We start from the raw sequence: 19,735 nt of genomic DNA on the forward strand, positions 1-19,735 counted from the left end.
CGTTGGGCGTCACGCCGGCCGCCTAGCAATTTTTGAAACCTTGAAAAAGCCCTATTTTTGGTTTTGCGGCTCATGTTTGAGCATAGATTTTGCCACATAATTTTGTATATTGTCATTGCAATCAATACAAAGTCATATATCCTAAAAAGAAAAACAATACCATGACTTTTAGGTAACAAACCAAAATATTAATCGAGGTCCAATCACTTTGGCCAGTTTGCTGTCATGAAAAGTTTTTGTATTAATTGTGTTTCAAAATTTTTGGAACATCAAAAATATTGCTTTCCAATTTTATTTATATTCTTGTGATATTTAAATATTTTTTAGAATTTTTAAAAATCATTTCAAAGCCCCCTGAAGGGTGATTTCATAATTTCTGAAACTATAACATCATAGTAGGATCAACAGAAAGGGCCAAGGCCCCAACCCTACATGTCATGAGCTATATGTGGGTGTGGGAAGTGGAACTTCTACTTTGACTTTGAATTTCTAATGAAATTAGAAGTGTTTTCTATGTGAGAAAGAGTCTTAATTGTGATGGATTACGAAAGGTCTAATCTAGTTTGAATAGAAGTGCATATGGGTCAAGGATCTGAAGGATCATGGTTCTACGATTCTTCTTCGATCATGATGCCTGATCTAAGAGGACAAATAACTCAAATTTAATTCTCTCTTCAATTCACATGTTACAAAGGATTCCTTGGTCAAATTTGAGTCCTATCGGAACATTGCATACCCTAGACCCTGAAGAAAGGGGGGTTGCCCTCACTCCCATCATCCTAGTGGTGGACCTGGATTTTCTGCAGGCCCAAAGAGGTCTCGCGTCGGGGGCAGAAACCCCCTCTCAAACAACCACATGCGAAGCGCGCGGATAGATACAAACGATAAGAGAATTTTAGTACGACGATTAGGACGTTAAGAACCTAACTCGTCGTCAGGTTCGTGGGACGCGTCCAAGTAGGTTATCCTCTTAGATCACTAGAGAACCTCCGACTGTTCTTGCAATGCGGTTTGAATTCGACCCTCGCTTCGCTACACAACACTAGAATCACACTTATCTATGAGTTTTGAGAGGCATCCCTTGGCTTGTCTCCATTTGGGTATGAGAGGTTTGAGAGGTGGGGATTATGTTTATGGGTTAAAAGGTTCAAACAAAGATAGAAGAGAAATATGGTGGAAAACTAAAAAAATGGAAAAAGATTAAAAAGAGATTGATGAAAAATGGACAACCTTTCGATGTCACCTCTCCCAAGAGGTATTACTGGATGACAAAAAAAAGGTACTCGACTTGTGATTGAGGTACCCTAGAGGACTCCGGAGAACGGAGTTCGTGGGTTAAACCCATTTCGAAGAGCCCCCTTATGCATAATTCCTGATGATAATGAAATGAAATGAGAAGCTTATGTATGTATGAATGATGATGATTGATAAGAAATCCTTGAAAGTAAATAAGAATCTTAGGGAGGCTAAAATCAAATGCAAATGTGTGGTAAAGAGGGTGAAGAGAGAATAAGGAGGAAAATAAGAAGGGTGAGAAGATAGAGTGAGAGATAGTAAAGAAAGGATGAGATTTTTAGAAGAGAGAGAGTTTTAGATAGAGTAAAAGAAAAGTAGTTCCATAGGAGAAGAGAGAAAGAAATGAAATACGAGAAAAGGGAGTGAAAGAGGGTGAAGAGAGAATAAGGAGGAAGATAAGAAGGGTGAGAAGATAAAGAGAAAGAGAGTGAGAGAATGTGTATGGAGAGAGTGAGTGTGTGATGAAATGTGAGTGTGCGAGGAGTGCATGAGAAAGGGACAGATAGAAGTGTGTGGTGGAGAGAGAAAGAAAAATGCATGTGAGAGGAGAGAGAAAAAGGACGTGAGGGAGAAAGAAATAGGATCGTGAGGAAGAGAGAAATTTGAGAGAGAAAGAGGGAGAGAAATGTGGCGTGAGAGAGAGAGTGATGAGAGAGAAGGAAGGACAAAGAGAGGGGAAAGATGAGAGGAGGGAACAGCAGACTACTGTCCCGTGAGAGTTGGAGAGAGAGAAAGAGATTGATAAGAGAGAGAGAGCTCGTGGGGGAGAGAGATTCATGGCATAGAGAGAATGACGGGCAAGAGAAAGAGATTTGGTGAAGAGGGGGAGAGAGAGAGAGTCTCACGATAGAGGGAGATAGAGATTGGTGAGGGAAAGAGAATTTCAGGTGAGAGGTAGAGAGGAAGAGAGCTTCACAGAAGAGAGGGAGAGAGTGCCTCACGGTAGAGAGAGATTGGGTGCTGCTGCCCGCTTGTGAGAAAGAGAGAGATAGGGATAGATGGGGAGGGGAGAGAAAATTTGTGAGAGAGAGAAATTGAGTGAGAGAGGGAGAGAGAGCTTTACGGGGGGTGAGAGAGAGAGAGAGAGAGAAAGATTGGGTGAGAAAGAGAGAAGTTGGGGCAGGCTGCCGCCCTCAGGTGAGAGAGAGATAGAGAGAGATGGGGAGGAGAGAGATTTCAAGTGTGAGAGAGAGGGACTTTCGGGGGAGGAAGAGAGAGGGACTTTCGGGGGAGGAAGAGAGAAAAATTGGATGAGGGAGAGAGAGAGCTACGAGTGAGAGAGAGAATGCTGGGCCCGCAGCCTAGACTGCGGGCCTGAGAGGGTTAAGAGAGAGTGTGTGAAGAAGGGGGAAAAAGGGTTGGGCCCATAAGAGTTAAGAGAGAGAGAGAGTGTGAAGCGAGGGGGGAAGGAGGGCTCGACCCGCAACCTAGGCCACAGGCCCGTGAGGGTTAAGAGAGAAAAAATGTGAAAAAGAGGGGGAAAAGAGGGCTTGGGCCTGCAGCCATGAGGGTTAAGAGAGGGAGAGAGAGAGAGTGAAGAGGGGGGAAAGAGGGCTGAGCCCCCAGCCTAGGCTACGAGATCGTGAGGGTTAAGAGAGAGAGAATGTGAAGAGAGGTGGAAAAGAGAGCTGGGCCTGCAACTGTGGGGTTAAGAGAGAGAGTGCGTGAAGAGAGGGGGGAAAGAGGTTTGGGCCCCCGTGAGGGTTGAGAGAGAGGGTGAAGAGAGGGGGGAAAGAGGGTTGGGGCCGCAGCCTAGGCTGCAGGCCCATGAGGGTTAAGAGAGATAGAAGAGATAGAGGAGAGTGGGGGAGAGAGAGACAGACGAGTGGGGGAGAGAGAAAGAGATAGACGAGTGGGGGAGAGATAAAGATGAGTCGGGGAGAGAGAGCGATGAATGGGGGAGAAAGAGAGAGAAAGATGGACAAATAGGGAAGAGAGAGAGATAGGCGAGTGCGAGAGAGATACGCGAGTGCGAGAGAGATACAAGAGTGCGAGAGAGAGACAGAGATGACTGGGGGGAAGAGAGAGAGAATGAGAGAAGAACAAGGGAGAGGCGAAGGGAGAAAAGAGAGCGAGAGGGGGACCGAGGGAGAGGGAGAGAGAGAACCCAGAGGAAGAGAGAGAAAATAGAGGACCGAGGGGGAGAGAGGGGATTGAGAAGAAGAAAGGGAGAGGGGAACCGAAAGGGAGAGAGAAAATAGAGAATTTGGGAGGAGAGAGAGGGCGAGAGAGAAAATAGAGAGAAGAGAGAGAAACAAGGGAGAGCGACCGAGGGAAAGAGAAGAGAGGAGAGAGAGAGAGATGAGAGAGGATTGGGCCAACAGTCTAGACCACAGGCCCAAGAGGGTTAGAAAGAGAAAGATGATGAGGGTCAGGAGAGAGAGAAAGAGGAGAAAGAAGAAAAGAGAGAGAACCGTCCACCTAGGTGGGCACGAGTCTTCGGCTTGGCTTGGCTCGTAGTTGACCCTTTGGTGTGGTAGGGGTTAGACCTTGGATGGCTAGGTGAGGTTAGAGATTTGAAGCTCTAAGGGCATTCTCTCTCTTAAACAAAATATTCTCTCTTTAAACGAAAGGAGCCAAAAAATGAAATTTCATTCAAATTTTTTCCATTTCTCCAAGTGTCATTACACAATGAGCTTACATATATTTATAGGCATCCACCAAAACATGGGTGGATACTCAAAAGTAGCCTAAATTTACCAAAAATACCATTTTCTTGAATTAAAAATACATTTTCGTATTAGTGAAAAATGACCACAATACCCCCCCACACAATGTAGGAAATGACTAATTGGTTCCCTTCGAAAAAGGCCCAAGCCATGGACATCATTCGGGGGTTTTTCGGTGACTGTTCGGACGATCCGTCGCCATAGAAATGACATTCAAATTATTGCAGTCATTTTGATATCCATTTCGACACCCAAATCACTTTTTTTTATGGCAATAAAAATTTCGACCATCATTAAGAACATGGAAACTATTAATTCTTCATGAAGACCAATCCGTTGTGTTTCCAACAAATTTCTTCATCACAACTCGGATAGGATCGCATCACGGCCATTTTGTGATAAAAATTATCAAATTTGATGGTCATTTGAACTTGTTCCCAATTTGGAAAGTCGTCAGAAAATGAGATTCAGGTAACTGGAAAACTTGTTGTTTTCATCTTTAAATTGCGCACTATCCGACCCTTCATCTTGTTCAAATTTTACCTCATATTGTTCGTCATCATCCCACGATCGCAATGCATCCATTTTCATGACGATCCGATGTCGGGATCTCAAAATATGCCCGTTTGATCAAACACATTTTTCTCTTTTCAAATCATTCATTTTCTAACCAAACTTCTCTCTTCGAATTCTCCCCATCCGCTCATCATCTCAAGGAAAATTTTATATCAAAACGTGCGCGTCAACAAGACGAACCTTGCCCTGAAATTTGAGCTCGATCGGGACCGGGTATGGTTAATGGGGGCATTCATTCATGAATCTGGATGATGCCTGGTGGAATATAAGAATGTCGAGCTGCCTCATGGGTATGGAGTGGTCCAGTAGAAGTGGCCACACGTGGGGTTGATGACTCCAATGGGGATTGATGTGGTCAATCACTCATGGGCACATATGTGAGATGGGGGTTGGCGATGAGCTCATCCGTAGTGAAGCACTCCATCTGGGTGACCATTCAAGGTTTTGAATTAAGGGTTTGAATGGTGCATGTGATGAAGCCATTGGAGATGGGATTGGTTTAGATGGGAGCGGTCATTCGTGGTTTTGAATGATACTCTAAGGAGTGACAAGCGGATGTAGAGCCAACTGAAGTGGAATGGTCGAATGAGAGTGGCCATTCGAGGGTATGAATGGTGCTTGAAATGAGGCGAAGGTATGACTTGACTATGGAGTAATGGTTTGCTTCATGAGATAGAGACTCCCTGAGGATCATGGTTGGTCTCATGAAATGGGTGAGGTAGACACTCATTAGGGATGTAAGTGACGCGACTCTTTGAGGGAGTGGTAGGCTCAAGAGTTGGAATTTTGACGAGGAGTAAGGGTTTACTCTTACGGCAAGTGGTGGACTCACATGAGAGTGGTAGCCTCATGGTGGTTGTGGATGGTTCAACTCATTGGGGCGTGGGTGGTTGAATTAGAGCGCTCAAGTAGGGGTGACCACCTCATCGAGGGAAAGTTTAAGGTCCTCATCCTGTTTAGACCAAATAGGGGTGCTTTAAAGTCTTTACCCATGTAGGGCATGCTGAAGGAAAGTTTAAGGTCCTCACCCACTTTAAACCAAAGTAAGGTTGCTTTTAAAGTCTTCACCCCTATTGGACATAAAGAGGCTTTAACATCTTCACTCTCACTGGACGTGATCGAGGATCTTTTAACGTCATAACCCTTGTTGGACGTATATAGTGGGTCTTTAATCGTCATAACTCATGTTGGACGAGCGGATAGGTGCTTTTTAAGTCTTCACCTTTATCAGACATAAAGAGTCTTTTAACGTCTTCACTCTTATTGGACGTAATCGATGATATTTTAACGTCATAACCCTTGTTGGACATATGCAAGGGGTCTTTAACCATCATAACCCCTGTTGGATGAGCGGAGGGGTGCTTTTTAAGCCTTCACCTTTATCAGACATAAAGCGGCTTTAAACATCTTCACTCTCTTTGGATGTGATCGAGGATCTTTTAACATCATAACCCTTGTTGGACGTTTTGAGGGAAAGTTTAAGGTCCTCACCCACTTAGACCGAATAGGGATGCTTTTAAAGTCCTCACCCATGTCGGACTGTAGAGGTAGGGGCACGCATGACACGAAGTGAGATCATGGGGCACCATAAGGTGCAGGCCCCAAGGGAAAATTGCAAGTTTTGTGAAATATGTGGCCCTTTAGAGGGTGTTTGTGACTTTATTAACCATGATAAGACTCCATGGGGGAGTCGTGGAGTTTTAAGAATTCCTTGGGGTGGTTCGACTCTTGGGGCAATAGGCCACGTGCGGCATTTGAGATGTCACACGGTTCGGGACTAAGGTGATAGTCCCATGGTTTGCCTTAAGACGTGCGGTTGAGGGGAGATGAAAGAAGGATGGTATGATTGAGGTTTCACAATCGAGTGTAGAATGACTTATGGATAAATGGGCCACGTGTGGCATTGAGTTGCCACAAGGTTTGAGACTAGGGTAATGGCCCTGTAATTTGCCTTGGAACATGAATGATGGAGGCTTAAGAGAGCCATGAGTGGTGTGACTCAATTAGGGAAATGGAGACCAAACGAGTCTTGGCAGATGATGTGTTTGGTGAGGTGCAAATGCTCATGTATGAGGTGATGCGTGAAATGGATAAGGTGGTGGAAGCGCCTTATAGGGTGTGGTGGTATAAAGTGACAAAGTTGAGACTGTGGTACGCCTCGGTTGGGGATATTGCATTGTTTCTCATGCAGAGACGTGGCATGGTTCAAAGTCACACAGTTGAGACTGTGGAACACCTCGATTCACATGGTCGAGACTGTGGTATGCCTCGATTGGGGATATTGCATTGTTTCTCATGCAAAGACGGTGGCATGGTTCAAAGTTACACAGTTGAGATTGTGGTACGCCTCGATTGAGGATATTACATTGTTTCTCATGCAGAGGCGGTGGCATGGTTCAAAGTCACACAGTTGAGACTGTGGTACGCCTCGATTGGGGGTATTTATGAAAAAGTGATAGCATGGTTTAGAGTCACACAGTCAGGACTATGGTATGCTTCAATACGGAAGAGCACTTTACAGTATTGAGTTTGGAGTGACGATGCTCTTCCATTGGGGATATGGCTTTATGGAGAGGCGATTGTATGCTTTGAAGTCAAACAGTCAGAACTGTGGTACACCTCAATTGGGGATATGGCTTTATGGGGAGGTGATTGCATGCTTTGAAATCACACAGTTGGAACTGTGGTATGCCTCAAATGGGGATATGGCTTTATGGGGAGGCGATTGCATGTTTTGAAGTCACCCAGTTGGAATTGTGGTACGCCTCAATTGGGGAGACCACCGTGTGGTGTAGAGTTTGGAGTGGTGGTGCTCTTCCACAGGGGATGTTGGCACAATTGTGCTCCTTCACTGGGGATGATATGAAGGGGTGGCATGATAAGGGCAAAAAGGGCGAGGTGTCATGCAGCAACCCATGGGGATATATACGAACGGAAAGCAATTTATAGTTGTGCAAACGAACTATATGTCGCGTAGTTCAACGTCATGCTTCAGAGACGTGGGATCATGACATTTTTACCTGTGATGACCCATAAGATAGGATCAACACGTCCATCTTTTGAGCGTGAGTGCCCCGAAGGGTTTTCACCACACTCGTTTTATTTCAACACTTTTGCCCGTAGCGCCCTTGCAGGTTTTCACTACGGCCGTCTTTTTTTTTTTTTTTTCTTTTTGACATATTTTGCCCATGGTGGCTTTTGGGTGCACACCACGTCCGTCATTTGAGAGAGTGCCCCAAAGGGTTTTCACCAACCTCCATTTATTTTGACACTTGCCCATAGCGCCCTTGCAGGTTTTCACTACGGTTGTCTTTTTCTTTTTCTTTTCTTTTTGACATATTTTGCCCATGGTGGTCTTTGGGGTGCACATCATGTCCATCATTTCTTTTCTCTTTCTTTTCCATTTTTTGCGACATTTTTACCCACGACGCCCTTACGGGTTTTCGCCATGTGCATTTGTTTTTGGGAAGCGTGTTTAAGGTCATGCCACCGGGACCTAAGCTATAGTATAGGGTCGTATAGCTTGAACCAGTGCTGTCCAGTTTAAGGTCTTGCGGCTTGGACCATTAGGCTCATGACTCATCATGCATAGAATCAGGCCCCAAGTTTAACTGCCCGTTGTTTATGAACCTTTGGATGATGTCTTTAGTAGCAAGCCAATCTTTGGTCATATGACCAAGCATTCTGTGATATTGACAATAATTGGGCTCATCGTTTCTTCCAACTTCCTCCGCCCTTTTTGGCACGGGTAGCTCGATCATTCCCTCGGAGATGAGAGCTTCAAGTAACTCGAGGAACATGCCTTCATCAAAGGAATAACTCTTGTGCTAGTTTTGACATGAAGAGTACATTATGTCTGGCATGGTGAAGGGCTCAAATATTTTTTCATGGTGTTTAAGCAAGCCTTCCATTCGCACTGCTTTGTCAATCATTTTGGCAAACGTGGAGGGGGATGTTGCGTTGACATGCATTGACAAATCTTGGTGCATTTTTTTACACAGTATTCCACTTCTTGAAGCTCGCCCACCGGAGTGGCCAAATTGATGGCCAAATTGTCCCATCTTCTGATGTACTTGATCATTAGCTCATGTGGCTCTTGCTTTACATCAAGAACATAAAGCTGCATGCTCCTTTCTATATCATAGAAGTGTTTGACGAATTCTTCTTCCATTTGTTCCCATGATGAAATTGAACTGGGTGCTAGCCGAGAGTACCATTTGAAAGCGGATCCTATAATGTTTCCCACAATTGTTGGACTAGTATATGTTCATAAATTGCTGCATCGCCACAAGCAAAAACAAAGTCGGCTATATGCTGTTGTGACGAGCGGTACCATCATATTTAGCGAAATCGGGCCCTTTGATAGCTTGGAGGGAATGGAGTTTAATCAACATAAGCCAGGTATGGTTTTTGGTAGTGACTTGACTGTTCCATGCCTGAAACACTATATTTCACCAGTGCTTGTGCCACCATGTTCTTCACTAACTCCTCAACCTGAGTCATGGGAGGATAAACTGGGAATGAGAGAGGTGTGGGTGGGAGCAGCTCTTCTTTTGATGTCATCGTTTCAATGGACTGACATGGTGGTTGGTAGGGTAAAGAAAGTTTGGCGTGCCGAGGGTGTATGCTCGACCTCATAGGACACCAACACTTCTTGGCACATGGTTTCCATCATTTCATCTTTTGACCTCATTTTGGCTTGCAATTGCCTTAATGTGGCCTTAAGCGGCATAATCTCGTCTCTATAGGATTCTGATGTTTTATTGATCACCATGGAATTAACAACGGCCAATCTTGGAGGCTCTTCTTCCCCTGAAAGATCAAGCTGCTCATCATTAGGGAGCAATATAATGGAGGCTTTGGGACTGATTGCCACGAAAACTTCTTCATTCAAGGTGATACACTCCAACGGAGTTTGCTCACCAAATCCCTCTTGTTCGATGAGGTTTTCGATCATGGGTTCAACTGTTGTCATCTCAACAGCATCATTGATGATAGTTATCGGGTTTTCCATCGGGCCCACTTCATTTTTCAAGGCATGGATATCTTCGTTATCGAATGAGAATGTGAAACTCTCATAGGACGGCGAAGGCACATCATCATCATCATCAAGAGAACATCTAAAGCTTTCGCGACAGAGAGAACGAGCCATTGATTTCATAAGGAATCATGAGGATGTGAAACTCTCATTAAATATGTTAACTATCGTATGGTGAAAAATATATTATATAAATTTATTCATTAAATACTTAAACATCACACCTAGTTCGCACATACCAAAAAAACCACGATTTTTGTTTTCTCATTACAATGATTTACCTATGATATGGTGACGATGGTCACTCTATAACTAAGGTTAAAGTTTTATAAATTTCTTTAAATGAAAAGAGGCTCGTAGAAATTTGGGTTCACATCCCTGTGTTTACGGTTTAGAAAGAGAGGGAAGAAGGAAGAGAAGAAAATAGGGCTGGGCTCATAGCCATTAGGGTTTATAGAGAGAGAAGAAAGAAGAAGGAAGAGGTCATTGGCTTCACAAACTGTAATGGAAGAGGCCCTAACTGTTTTTTAGAGAGAGAAATGGAAGATGGGATGCTGATTTGGGATAGTTTGAAGAGTTTTTCTATTTTTAGAAAGAGAAAAGGAAGATGGGATTCTGATTTGGGATAGTTTGAAGATAGTTTTTCTCTCTGATTTGGGATGTTGTTTGACAGAAAGCACTAACCATACCAATTTGTGAAGAGGCCCTAACTGATTTTTAGAGAGAGAAAAGGAAGAGGGTTTTTCATTTTCTTGGGGAACAGCAAGCAGAGCTGAAGGATTAAGTTTGGGGAACTAATTATATATGTGCAATTCCTTGCTTCTGTAAGTTTACAGTTGGCACTATATTGTTTATCTTTGTTATCACATAATCAAAAACAAAATATTGATTACTTGGTTCTGTAGTCACACTCTCTGCTTCTCATTCATCAGTAAAAGACTGTTTGAGCTCTAATTTGCGTTTATATGTTTTGAGCTCTAATTTGTGCCATAGACAGTATTTTCATAAAAACGAGTATCACAAATAATCACAGAAATCTGCATGTATATGATTTTCTTTACACAATGATTTACTTTACAAAATGATTAGCTATAAACAGTATTTCATTTGCACAATGATTTTCCAAAATAACAACTAAAATCTGCATCTACTTGTTTAAGCTTTTAAAAAACGGGAAAAAAAAACTCATACCTTCAATATGCAACTGTGGCTTTGAAGAACACAGTGGGGATAAAAGTTTCTATTTTAGTTTTTTTTTTTAAATCATATTTTTTTTCAAAAGCAAAGTAGCAATGGCTGCAATACACAAAACAAGAGAGAAAAAAATTCTTTCCAAAAAAAATATAGGTAAAAAAGACCCGATTTTTTTGCCTGATTTAGTATTATGAAAAAAACACGGTTTAAACGTTTTTATAAAAACTATGTGATTTTTTGCCGACCTTTTAAAAAAGTCACCATTTAAAACTATTTCCATAAAAACGCTGAATTTTTAAAAAAATCGCCAATTAAACTGCAATTTGCTAACTATGATCATGACACCTTTGGGGCATTGCGAAACCACTTTAGTGAGGTCGCCCATAGAGGGAATGCCAATCATCCCATTCACTGTTAGGAGGTGGTTTTCCTCGAATGAAATTGATGAGCTCTCATCAGAGGATGGGGTGATGGTGAGGGAAGCCGCATCATCAGCATCGGGCTCCTCACCATCAAATGAGGATATGCAACTCTCATAAGATGAAGAGGTCACATCATCATCATTAAGAGAACATATGGGGCTTTCGAGGCAAGGGGAGAGCATGCAATCGACCTCATAGGGGATCATGTCCTCTTTAGGGCATGGAGACGTCAATTTAGTGAGGTTGCTAACAGAGGGGGCAACTTCTGCCACTATTAAGGAGTGGTTTCCCTCAAATGAGAGTCACAAGCTCTCATTAGAGGATGGAGTGATTGGGCGGATGAAGGTGAGGGAGGTCGCATCATCTGAATTGACCAAAGAAGACTCCGGTTCATCGGATCTCCGAGATTCTAAGATGAATCCAAGTAAAAGAGTAGTGGGGATGAATGGTGGCAGAGTCCCTTCCTTGTTCATGAGGTTTATCTTGACAATGAGGCTTTCAGCCCTTTGAAGCAGTTTAGTAGTACTGATTCACTCTTTGGTTTCGGTCTAAGGAGTTGGGATGTCGATGAAGTCGGTTTGGCAATGACCGGTTTCACTGTGGACTGAGATGGTGGGTCACTCTCATGCCATATGGCAATGAAACCGGTCTCTTCATAGCTCAGAACCTGCATCATCTGGCGGATACTTTGCTTAAGCGAGCATATGATGGCCTCTTTAGAGGGGGCCACATTACTCTTTTCTGCATGCTCCATGCCTTTCTCAGGCTCAATTTTTGCCTTTTCTGAGACTTGAGAGCTACCCTCACATAGCAAACCCCTCAGAGAAAATCGTTCGTCGCTCGGGACTGACTGGCTTAGTCGGACCCTTACTCTGGATTTGGTTCTTTACCGCATTTGTGTGTTCTACTTCCACCTTACTTGAGACTTGGGGGCTGCCCCGAGTTGATGTTTTCTGACTCAACACGACTTCTTTGGTTTAGTTCAATTCTCTAACTTCCACTATTAGTATGCAGTAAAATTTTATGTTACCATGCATGCAGTATATGCCCTTTTAGGCTTCTGCATAAAAAAAGAAATCAGAGAATACAGTGCATGCAGTTCAGTTACCTGCAACAGGACATCACAACATTGAGTAATTCTTCAAGCTGCTGCTCCATCTGTCCTAGCTGAAGGAAAATTATAACATATTACGATCAAATAACTGCATAATATAGAAACTTCTCAAGAATTAGCTCTTTAAGCTAAGCTAGCCATATACATCTGGCCTCACACTAACACAAGGAAAGTTTAGCAGCCGTGTTAAATATCTAATTTCAAAACAAGAATAAACTCAAGAAACTCGAGAGTCGAAAAATTGACAGAAAAGCAATAATGACCTTTGACAACAAGGCACTGGAGTGACTCTTAACATTTTCATCAGACTTTACACCAGAAATTTCAACAGGCCCTTGCTTTTCTGGATTTTCCTGCATAGTATTTGAAACCATTAATCAATAGTCAGTTTGTGAGAACATTTGGGATTCAATTATACACGTAGACAGCTCTACAGTCCTAACATATCAGGGTCAGTCGATCAGAAATGGAGAACTATGCCAAATTTAGCTATCGATCAAAAGAGACGAGCATTACCAATAAGTTCAAAAGACTTTTAAAGACAGGCACATGCAGTAAACCATGAGTCCAATGCCCAGATTGAATATGAGCTGATTTGAAGGTCACGACTGCATCTCGTATTTAAATTTTATTAGTTTTTATACAAAACCAAATTATATGAAATTTGGGGCATCCACTCTTCTCATCAAAGTGCACCTAATAAAAAATATTAAAACAATAATTTGTAAAAAATAAATTAACCATAATACCCCTAAAAATTGGGCATGGCATCCACTCTTCTCAGCAAGACGCACCTAATAAAAATATTAAAAAAATAATTCGCAAAAAATAAATTCACCAAAATACCCTAGAAAGTTTTAAAGGTATTTTGGTCAATTTAATTTTTAAGAATTATTTTTCTAATATTTTTATTAGATTTACCTAATTCTTAGGAATAGAGGCTCAAAATTTCAAAGTATTTAGGAATAAACGCTCAAAATAGTTATAAAGGAGGTTTCTAAGAATCTACTCTTTTCACCAGGCTTATTTATAGCGAGTGGTACAGGTTCAGGTGAAAAAGTTATTTCTTGGGCTCGTTTGGATTGTTTTGGGTTTATTGGTGATGATGAGGATGCTAAGGTTTTATTTGGGACTGGAATAATTTCCATAGGCCCTTTCTTTGAGAGACTCCTGTTGGCCTCCTTGCAAAAATTCATGGGTCAAAACATCAAGAAGGTAATTGGTGGTTCCTTTAATATGTTCAATATCAAATTCGAAAGATGAGAGTATACCTTGCCATCGTGCAAAGATTTGTTTTGAGATGAGATTTTTTACATCTTTTTGGAGTATGTCTTTAGCAGCCTTGCAATCAGTACGTATTCAAAAAAATTATTGAGGAGATCACTCTAAAACTTTGTCACACAATGAACAACAGCTAGGATCTCTTTTTTAACAGTAGAATAGTTTTGTTGAGTTAAATTCCAAGTTTTGGAGTAAAGCGTATTAATTGCTCTTTATTCTCTATTCTTTGTTTTAATATTCCTCCTTGCCCTATTTCCGAAGCATCACATTCAATAATTTTGAAAGCAGTTGGATCAGAGAGTGTAAGACAGGGTAAAGATTTTGCTTTTATTTTTATTTTTTAGACAGCTGAAGTATGTAAATCCGTCCATTCCGGAGGGCTTTTCTTTAATCTTTGGAACAAGGGCTTAACGTCAATTGTCAAATCTTTATAAAAACTATATAATTAAGACGGCCAAGAAACCTTTGAAGCTCAGTTTTATTGGTAATAATATCAGGGAATTTATTGGCAAAGTCAATGGCTCTATATATAGGGATAATCCGTCCTTGAAAAATATTGTGTCCCAAAGACCTGATTTTTGTTTGGCAGAGGCTAATCTTTTTAGCAGAAACTACTAAGCCAGCTACTTTAATTGCTTTAATAAAAGTATTTAAATGTTTAATATGTTGCTCTAGATTTTGTGAGAAAACTAGAACATCATCAATATATACAATCAGATATTTTGTATAAGGATTAAATATATCATTCATAATATTTTGAAATTCTGAAGGGGCATTTTTTAAACCGAAAGGCATTACATTCCACTCATATTGTCCGAAGGGAACATTAAAAGCGGTTTTATAATGATCTTTCTCTGCTCTTTGTATCAGCCAGTATCCTGATTTTAAATCAAATTTTGAAAAGATACAGGTATTAACAAGTCTATCTAATAGATCCCTTTTATTAAGAATTGGATATCTTATCCATTTTAAAGCTTTATTGAGGGGCTTATAATTGATAACTAGTCTGGGTGCACCTCTTTCTATTTCAGAAGCATTTTCAACATAAAATGCTAAACAGCTCCAAGGAGAAGAGCTTTTTCGAATAAGCTTTTTTTTAAGTAACTCAACAATCTCTTTTTTACAAATTTTCAGAAGCCTAGGGTTCATCTGAATGGGCCTAGCCTTAGTAGGAATCTTTTCTTCATGGAAATTAGCTTCATAAGGCAAACTAACAATATGCCTATGCCTATTCCAGAAAGCATTTGGGAGATCAGCACAAATTTCCTTTTCTATATTATTTTTAATTTTTTCTATTATTTTTTTTTTTTTCAAGAAGCAAAAGTTTTGTTTCTATTGTTTTATACTTTATTTCTTCTTTAAGGTAATATAAAAAAATTTCCTTATTAGAGATTTTTTCCTTTATATTATTTATTTCCCTTAATTTTGGTTTTTCAGTAAAACTAAACTTTACCTCATGTCCTTCGATATTGGCTCTAATTCCTATACTATCAATTGTTATAAGATAAAGCATATTTAAAAAAGGAGTTCCTGATATTACAGACTGTCTTAAGCCTTTAACCATGATAAAAGGAAACTCGAAGCATTTACCATTATTACAAACTGCAGTATTAGAAAGTTTATAATTAATTTTCATTTTGCTGCCATCAGCTGTATTTAGGACTTGGGTTGTTTTACTAAAATATTTAGTTGGGACAAGTCCTTCATTTATACAATTTAAATCTGCCCTTGAGTCAATTAGCGCAGTGGTTTTAAAACTGTATTCTTTATGGACAATTATTTCTATTATGGTAAACAATGTTTGGGTAATTACTTTATCAAGGAGACTAACATAATTACAATCCTGGATTGTATTCATGTTAGAAGATTCTAGCTTAATGATGCTCTTAGAAAGAGCGGTTTCTTCCTCAAGGGTTAGAGGATTTTTATATTCTTGTATAAGGTTACTGAATTCTATTTCATCATTATCAGGTTCATTAATAGGGTTGTCAAGTAAAGGATCAGAGGCCATTTCTATCATTTGGACTCTATTTTTAAAGCTTATTAGCTCATTTCTATACTTTCTTCAACAGCTTTTCTATATATATATATATATATATGGGTGCAGTTTGTATAAAGCCTAAGCTCTAAACAATCAAATTAGAGCCTGCCTTCAAATAGTGTAGAAAAATATGGTTTTAATATTGAAAATCTTTGTGAAAGCCTTAAAATATATTTTCATCTTTATTTATAAAGTTTAAAGCTTAAAAAATAGTGTAAATCAACATATCTATGAAAACTTGAAAATTTTGAAAATCGACGGTCCAAAAATGCATTACAAAATCCACTATTTCGAAACGTGAAATCCATTTTTTTCTCATATCCATGCATCTTGAAGTCGAGATGACCAATTTGAGGATATCTGAGTATCAAAATAACCTCTTCTAATGAAAATTTTAAGGTAAGCTCGAATTTGATTGTTTAGAGCCTCGGCTCTATATAAACTTTTTCCTATATATATATATATATAGGAAGATACTACAAAACCCCTATAAGCGAAAATGAACAGTGATTGCACCTACCCTCATCACCGTTCAAAGTTCATCGCACGGTCAAGATTGTCCAGTAGTGTTTCAATTTTCTTTTTTTTTCTACAAATCCAAACTACTTGAAATTTGGAGCGTGTGTACACTAAGAGGTACACTAGCTTCAAATTTTAGATCATTCCGATTAGTTAAAAAAAATTTAAAATTGAAACACTACAGGACAACTATGACCGTGTGATGAAGTTTGGATGGTGATGAGAGTAGTCGAAATCACTGTTCATTTTTGCCTATAGGCCTTTTGTAGTATCTTCCTATATATATATATATATATATGGAAAAAGCTGGGATTAGCCCACTAGCTCATACGAACATATGACCGCAACGACCCAGATTGAATCTGGGCCGATCTGAAGGTCACGGCCTCATTTCGTGTTTGAATTTTAATTTTTTTGCTACAAATCCAAATTACTTGAAATTTTAGGCGTGTGCTCTTCTCATCAAGGCGCACCTAACAAAAATATAAAAAAGTTTATACGCAAAAAAAATGACCAAAGTACCCTCGAAACTTTTCGAGGGTATTTTGATCAATTTATTTCATGTAAAATATTTTTTTGATATTTTTCGAAGATTCAACTATTTTTGGTGAACACACTCCTAAAATTTTAAGTGATTTGGATTTGTAGAAAAAAAATTAAAATTCAAACACTACCGGACATCCGTGATCGTCAGATCGGCCCAGATTCAATCTGAGCCGTTGGGCTCATATGTTCATATGAGCTAGTGGGCTAATCCCAGCTTTTATATATATATATATATATATGTCCTATATGATATAAGTGACTACATTGACGACAATTATCAAAAGATATCATTGCCACAGCCAATATTGAATCAGCTACAGCAGCATCCGTTATGGTAAAAAGAAATGTTCAAAGTTTTTATCTAAAATGATACTCTGTCATGGTCCAATATTCGAGTCCTCCATATCATCAACACAGGCTTTCCACTTAATATTGAAGAATTTATCTATAGTTGATGATAGTTTTTTGCAAGAAGCGCAGGAAATTGTTATATAGTAGGACATCAGGCTATAGCATCGGACCTCATCAGCATTAGTATGGACGTGATCACTGTCCCTCCCGAAATTCACGTTCAATTGCAATCCGAACTCTATTCCTTATAGACATCTATTTGTCCACTTCCACTTTGAATTTGTATAGAGTGGGGCATCATTAGGATTATTGGTTTTAGGGTTGTAGAAGCAGTGATAGCAAGAGGAATAGAAATCTTACTTTTAAGAATTTTGTTAGTTAAGGATATATGTTTTCTGTTTAGTTGGGATAGGGATGAATACATTGAGTGATATGTGTGATAATTGTACATACATATTTTAGTGTTCTTGTTTAAAGAATCAATCACATAATTTCAAAGGAAACGAAGAAGATTCAGGATTTGGACGTTCAGACCTTGTATTTCCTAGCTATCTTGGGTCTTGGCTCTTGTTACCCCATTATTGAGGTTTCTTTTTCTTCTATAATATGCTTTGTGCATCACACTTCCACTGCCAGAAGCATTAGCAAGGAATTTTTGGTAACAAGGTTCTTCACACCTGTACGAGAACAGGAGGATGGCAGTCAAGGGGTTTGGCAGGACATCCATGAGCAGAGATGGAAGATGGCTGCAAGCAGGAGCATAGTGGATAGTTAAGATTGCTTTAAGAGTCAGTGAGCAGAGTATTGTACAAGGTGCTGCATTCGAATTATAATGGAGTACATATCGAGAAAAGATTGGTACCAGAAGTTGCTATCCTCTTAATTGAGAATAAAGCAACTGGAACGATGTGGTGGTTGCAGGAGAGAGGTCAGAACCAGCCTGTATTGAGCGTCTTTATCCAAGTGTCCCAGAGAGAGTTAAGGTTAGCAAGAGAGCCCGTGTCAAAATGAGAGAATTGTCTTCACAGCTAAGAGCTTGATATGCCTATACTTATTATTAATTACCATTTTACTAATAAAACAAAAAAAATTACTATTAAATAAATATGAATAATTACTATTCCAATAATATAATAAAATCTATAATAATAGATAGAACAATAGGATAGTAAATAATTAGGAATACGAAGCAGTTCTCGAACAGATTGAACCCATAATCCAAGGAAAATGTGGTGCACAAGCAGCGTTCGCAAGCTCGAACTGGAACGGTTTACCAGACATGGGCCCAGAAGCAGTTCAACCGGCCTAACCAGTAAACCAGCCCATTCAACCATTCTAATAGGGCAAGTCTCAGGCGGTCAAAAAAATGTTGAAAAAAATAAAAACGATACAAAAAAAAAAACTACTAAAATATGAAAAACATATAAAGAATGATTAAAACAAAACACATTCATATGAAGTTGAAAAATAATGAAAAAAATGGATTTTAACGAATCGATTTGTGCCTAGGGAAATTTTTAAAATTTTCTAAAAAAGATGAGAAAATATAAAAGTGAGTAGTAATGACCAAAACAATTTTTAATCTTTACCATAATGTAAGGAATATTTAAGAAAATGCATTACAAATCAAATTCCTTATTTTTGAGAATTTATATACATTTTTTTTAATTTTTTTTAAATATCGATCGATCACCAAAACCGCCCAAAACCAAAACCGGCCATTGGCTGGTTCCAATCTAACCAGGTGGTTAGCGGTTAGATCGCCCGGTTTTTCCAACAATGTACACAAGACACATATTCTTATTATTTAATTTTATTTTTATTTCTATTTCATTTGAACCATTTATAAATGTTGTAACAGAGACATGAACAATGTACAAATATCCATATTTATTTACATGGATTTATTACTTTCCATGGAACATGCATATACTAGAGTGATGATGACATGGATTATTAGTAACACTAGTTGCAAATTCAAAGAAGAAAAAAAAAGAGAACGTTTTTTTATAAAATAAGTCATGAATCCTGATTATTAAAAATATCAGAAGATGCGGAACGAATAGAGTCGAAAAATTGCAAATTCAAAGAAAAAAAAAAGCGAACATTTTTTATTCCTGTCATAAAATAAGTCATGAATCTTGATTATTAAAAACATCAGAAGATGCAGAACGAATAGAGTCAAAAAAGATTAGTTCTTTCTTCCTCCAGCTTATGCGTTTTTTGAGAAGGGATTGGTTATATCATCTTATAGGATTGGTAATTCTTGGGCCTAACATAAGACCTTTTCTTATAAACACAAGCAAAATTTGTCACTACAAAAAGGATGATGATAATCCCATCGTTAACTACTTAATTGGTTAGCCCTTCAACAATTAGCAACGCTACTTTGCATGGTCAATTCCTACCAAAAGGTAGGGGCCCTCTCCCCTGACCTGACCCACCCAAAAAACTACTTAATATAATAGAAATACATGTCCTATCAAGAAGGAATTTGTAACTTGACGTACTCTTGACTAGCAGGTAAAGATTTAGCTCCTAGGTCTGTGGAAAGAGTGATTCTTTCGAATCCACATGAGAGCCCAACTATACCGCATTCCCAAAGTCCATGGTATATATTTGAATTAGTTTGACCTCCTAGTTCTCTCATGGTATAATTCTTCAAATGTAATTTCCATTCCTTTACAT

The 19,735-nt window shown here is 39.3% G+C and overlaps 1 protein-coding gene across 10 annotated transcripts in view; it reads right to left on the reverse strand.

The window, feature by feature from the left end:
- The window catches only part of LOC18438711 (uncharacterized), a 34,482-nt gene that overhangs the window by 8,019 nt on the left and 6,728 nt on the right, over positions 1-19,735 (reverse strand). For all 10 annotated transcript variants that reach the window (XM_006848896.4, XM_088870973.1, XM_088870977.1 and 7 more), the window contains 2 exons: positions 12,573-12,662; positions 12,304-12,362 (listed from right to left, as the gene is read on the reverse strand). In XM_006848896.4, coding sequence (XP_006848959.2) covers positions 12,304-12,362; positions 12,573-12,662 — 149 coding nt within the window. The remainder of the gene's footprint in view (positions 1-12,303; positions 12,363-12,572; positions 12,663-19,735) is intronic.

Source organism: Amborella trichopoda, chromosome 6 (genome assembly GCF_054954075.1).
Source record: "Amborella trichopoda isolate Santa Cruz 75 chromosome 6, AtrichopodaSantaCruz75HAP2 v2.0, whole genome shotgun sequence".
NCBI classification, from domain to species: domain Eukaryota; kingdom Viridiplantae; phylum Streptophyta; class Magnoliopsida; order Amborellales; family Amborellaceae; genus Amborella; species Amborella trichopoda.